Source organism: Phragmites australis, chromosome 19, assembly GCF_958298935.1.
Source record: "Phragmites australis chromosome 19, lpPhrAust1.1, whole genome shotgun sequence".
NCBI classification, from domain to species: domain Eukaryota; kingdom Viridiplantae; phylum Streptophyta; class Magnoliopsida; order Poales; family Poaceae; genus Phragmites; species Phragmites australis.
In genome coordinates this window covers 23,585,895-23,590,884 of record NC_084939.1, presented here as the reverse complement: position 1 = coordinate 23,590,884, position 4,990 = coordinate 23,585,895, and the positions used below count along the sequence as shown (strand labels likewise).

The window sequence follows — 4,990 nt, the reverse complement described above, 5'->3', positions numbered from 1 at the left end:
TCTTTAAGGTTAAATTTTATATTAAAGAGATATATAAAAAATTATTAAATAGATAAGAAAATCGACGAATAGATGAAGATTAAGAAATAGATGATCGAAATAAATGGTGTGCTTGTAAGGAGACGCGGAGTTGTATTTTCCACAGGGGAGTCGGTTGGCCCTCGGCGGCGCCGGCTCGCAGTGCCGATCGATCCTTGGCCGCCCACCGCGCGCATTCGCTGCCGTGGCGCGCGCGCTGGCTACATATCGTCGTGTCGAGGCACGCGCGCGTGCAGCCGGTGCCATGCAGCGGTATTCTGCCGCGACGATGACGCCTAGTTAGGTTCGCTGCTCGTGCTGCCGTGCCGCAAGTTGCACCACACTGTTGCGTCGTATCGTCTCGATCGTGCTTATCCTGATAGCGTGATGCATGCGGCGTCGGGTTTGGAGTGTGGCTGCAAGCCTGTGTCCCGCGCTGAGGCCTCGTTGCATGCCTGTGTGGCACCGATCCATTGTCTGGTATGATCTCAGAAGATACGCTTGTTAGTCGTTACTCCCTCAAAGGCTCAAACTACAAATAAATATCTTTTTTGGCATCACCACGGTTTTTAAGACATATTTTTGATTACTTATTTGTATTCTGATATATTTATAAAATATAGTAAAAGTATATTATTATAAAATATTTTCAAGACAAATTTATTTACATTATTTTTAAATATTTAAACCTAACATATAAACAATAATTTGTAATAAAAAATTTGTAATGTTTTACTGTACACATCTTAAAATGATATTTATTTATGACCGAAATAAGTAGTATATTATTCATTATTCAGAAATATGGTCTGCGTGCTGCGTGCAGTCTATGCAGAAAGAGGATACAGCTTGGTTACTGTGTGGCGAGGTGACTAGTGACTACTGACTACTGAGGTGCACGCACACGGGCTCACACCAGCCATCCGGTCCAGTTACAGTACCAAACAAGCCCACATGCACAAGTACTACCTGGCCAAGACAAGCCAATCGATTCTCAGCATTCAAATGTCTTCCGGGGAACACCGAAATAGGAGTATGTTCTAGTAAAAATAAACAAATACCTTAAAAAACAAAATTAATTAATTAAAAATAGATAAAGATGTACAAATCCAAGTTTTGCTACAACAAGACGACAAGGTGTCAAAGATGCACATAGCCATCACACTATCATCACTAAATGTACGAAAACAAATCGGCTTGATGAGATTAAAAGAATGACTAAATAATATTAGGTGCAATTAGAGTGAGCATAGAGAAAGTATGGCTAAGATGATAAAACAAGATCATTCAATACATTACTGTCTACTAATATGAATGGCCGACTGCTTAGATATTTGTATAAAAAATATAGTCTCTCATGGATGAGATTGGAGCATCATACCTTGCTGCTATTGTGTCGTCTCTAACTTGGGGGTGGAGGAGGGGGGTTGGACTTGGCGGCAGGTGGAGGATTGAACGGGACGGTGACGGTGACGGTGGCGGTGGTGTAGCTGGTTTGCTCACCCCTAACTAGTATGGCCATAAGAGACTCGATGAAGAGGCATGTATAGGATTGGAGAGGTAATTTTGTCTGCAACAAACGTCGTTTAAGCTCCATTAGATGTAAGCTAGAATTGATGGTATAAGTGCAACAATTTTGGGGAAGCTGTTGTATTAATGGAAGGATGGAGATTTTGATGGTATTAATTGATACCTGGGAAGGATCAGTGGTATGAGTGAATTTTTCCTTTTTTTTAGCTTAGAAGTAGCTCAGTGTTTGAGATCCATGCAAGTGAAGGCGGATGCGATGGGAGGCGTGTGGAGCAAGTGCACAACCATGTGAGAAGGGAAGATGGCACGGTTTGATTGGAGGGGATGTGTGGGATGAGATGTGATTTGATTTGATTTGATTTTCAATATTTAAACACACTTTCTCTCAAACCATTAGTCCGATTTTGAATCCGTTTGAACAATAATGGTGTTTAGAATTAATGCAACAAAGTATTATCCAATATGAATATATTTTTATTATTTCTGAACTTTTGAAAAAATCAACAATTTAAATGTACTAATTCATCATTTTCAGCATGTCGTTTCAACATTTTCATATAAATATATTGAAGTAGATTTTACAAAACGTTGAACCAAATCTTCCATGATTTTGAATGCATATAGGAAGAGAAGAAACATAAATATAATAAATCATGAGTTAATTATTGTGATTAAAGAAAAAGGAAAAAAGGTATTTGGTATATGGACCAGCCCACTTGATGATGGACCGTTGGTGAGCTGCCCTACTGCTAAGATTCTTTAGGTCGGCCTCAGTCCCAAACGTCAACGCACCAGCTGAAACGCAAGCACCTCTCTCTCTCTCTCAAAAAAAAAAAAAAACCCTGAAACGCATGCACGCATCTCTCAAGTTTTGAAATTCCAAATTTTCTTTTACAAACATACACCGCTAATCATGTTGATCTGAACCCCTTCATATCCCTTAAAACTTTTCTCTGATTTGAGCCTTGGTTCTGCGTTCATAAGTCACTCCTATACTGAATATTTATACACGCCAAACTGGTCAATATAATATACGTTCTTCTCCAGATCAATCTAGGACATTAGTAGCACCGAAGTGCTGAGCTTCTGCGTAAATTTCCTCTCAGTTTAGCTCGTACCCTACCTTCTTAATTATGCTACTGATCCTATTTTGTTCTCTGGCATTAATTTAATGTACGCACCAGGTGTGTCGAATTTACGGCCATGCCTTGAAAGCAGATCTAAAGTCATCGACGCTGAAACTGATATCATCAGAAAAGGAAACTGAAATCATCGGGAGTGATCAGTGAGTTCCAGTCGATGGGACCTTCCTCAGCTCCGTCGACGATGGCTCCTCTTGATCCGGACGAGGAGCTGTCGTGAGAGTTCTCCGCTTGTCCATCGGCAACGACGACGATGTCCGCGGCGAGTTGGAAATTCGTGCTCGCCGCCGGTGGTTGTAGTACTTCTTGTTGTTGGTGGTGGTGGACAGCTTGATCGTGCACGGGCGGGTTGAGGGGGCGGCGATCGAAGGACCTCAGCGTGCCCGTGCTGATGTACACCCGGCACACACTGAACTCGTTCCTCAGCTGCATAAATATGATACTAATTACTTTATCACCTAGCTTTATTACCAACATGATTAAGATGTTTGCATATTATACGTGCCTCATCGATCAGCTCATCTGCTGGTTGTAATCAAGAACGTACCCTGAGAGGTGCCGTCGGCGCCGTGGCGGCGGCGGGCTCGGCGAGGGCCTTGTACTCGTTCATCTTCCACTTGGTCTTGTTGCCCGTGGGCGCGCGGCCCTCGTAGAACACCATGGTCCTCTTGACCCCTATCACCTTGTTGGACGACGAGGAGAACACGCAGGACGGCGACCCCGTGGCCTTCCAGTACCCGGACGGCGTGGTGCGCGCCGGCCTGCCGCCGTGCGCCTCCCTCTCCGCGCGCGGGCAGAAGAAAAACCACTGCTCCTTGTCATGCACGTTCGCCGCTCCGGCCATCGCTGCGCCCCGGCAGCGACCAATGTACGCATCATCATGACGGCTCAAGAAACGCGCGCGTAAACAATTTAATTGACCAGAATTTGGTTGAGCACATGAACTTACACTGGAGTTGGCAAGGACGGTAGCTGTAGACGTCGACGACGGGGATGAACCGCTCGACGTCGGGCCTCGTGCCGGCGAGGCGGTGGCGGAGGTAGAAGGTAAGCAGCTCCTCCTCTGTCGGATAGAACCGGAAGCCCGGCGTGGTGAACGTATCACTACCAGTAGCCATCGTCCTCACACCAAAGATTCCAGGAATTCTTGCCCCAAGTGCAGTTGTTGGACTCTTTCCTTCTAAAAATGTTCCTCAAGTACTCCTTGGTTCGATTTCTTGCTGGTACAATAGCATGCCACAATGCACGCATATGTTCGGATCATGCTAGCCGAATGGAATGGGATTTTGAGAGTATTTATAGAGCGGCCGAGGGAGCTTGGCGCTAGCTTACACTTCCGAGAGAAGATTGACGAAGCTTTGAAGAAGTTACAAGCATGCACGGCCATGGCCGAGTTGACCTGGACCAAGAACGAGAGGAGACTCTTGCTATACCATTCTTGGGGGTTACGCACTGAGATGGTGTGTCGTTAGGTGTAGCCATATGTAGTAGGTCTTGTTATTCTATTCAGGCGATGAGCAGGAAAGAACATCACTATCGTACCTGTTTTAATCGTGGAGAGTAGTCCAGAGAGAGTATTCACAGAGAGTAAAATCGTCTCCATTAACGAATAGTGTTTTACATATATATACAAGTCAAAGTCATGGAATATGACTGTTCAGAGGATTGGTTGCTTCCAACGGATGCCTTTGATGGTTAACTGCATATGGTAGTTAGAGATATTAATTGATCATTTGGAAACGTCTCTTCGTAACACTCTCCTTTGATCAATTATCTTGTATGTAAATTTTTTATTGAAAAGTTCTCTAAAATCCTGTGGAAAAAATATGAAGGGAAATAGTATGTTATATGTTGATATACCATTAAAACTCCTTGAAAACCTAATGAAAAAATATAAGGAGAAAATGATATGGTATATATCAGTTATTACCTCATTGTAAGCTCATATGAAAAAACTAGGAGAGAAAAAACTCATTAGTGAGCTTATAATGCAATAATTATGATCTTTGGATCATATTAGAACCTTCAATTTTTTTTGGAAAATAGGAGAAATAAAGTAGATATTGTCTTATTAAAAAACTTATATAAGAAACCATATAGAAAAAATTCATAAAGTAAAAGAGTCCAATATAATATGAACATGTTATTATTCAGGGATCAACTCTCCATAAATCTTACAAATCTCGTGATTGTCGCGTACCAATTCCGTGAACATATTTTTGGAATGCAGAAGTTGGTAAGGACTTAGTGAATAAATCAGCAAGATTATCACATGATTTAGTTTGCAAGATTTCTATTTC

The 4,990-nt window shown here is 42.6% G+C and overlaps 1 protein-coding gene across 1 annotated transcript; it reads right to left on the bottom strand.

Annotated features, from left to right (window-relative positions):
* Nucleotides 1-2,395: 2,395 nt before the first annotated feature.
* On the bottom strand, nucleotides 2,396-4,106 carry LOC133900649 (NAC domain-containing protein 90-like). The gene is made up of 3 exons (XM_062341845.1): nucleotides 3,640-4,106; nucleotides 3,238-3,536; nucleotides 2,396-3,116 (listed from the first exon to the last, which is right to left on the bottom strand). The coding sequence occupies exons 1-3, from the start codon at nucleotides 3,806-3,808 to the stop codon at nucleotides 2,799-2,801; spliced, it is 786 nt and encodes a 261-aa protein (XP_062197829.1). The 5' UTR covers nucleotides 3,809-4,106; the 3' UTR covers nucleotides 2,396-2,798.
* Nucleotides 4,107-4,990: the final 884 nt, after the last annotated feature.

Excerpts from the sequence above, each read along its gene's own strand:
- LOC133900649 (XM_062341845.1), bottom strand. The coding sequence starts at position 3,808 with ATGGCTACTGGTAGTGATACGTTCACCACGCCGGGCTTCCGGTTCTAT. Across the intron at positions 3,537-3,639 it reads CCGTCCTTGCCAACTCCAGT|CGATGGCCGGAGCGGCGAAC; the intron begins GTAAGTTCATGT and ends GCCGGGGCGCAG. Across the intron at positions 3,117-3,237 it reads CGCCGACGGCACCTCTCAGG|CTGAGGAACGAGTTCAGTGT; the intron begins GTACGTTCTTGA and ends ATATTTATGCAG.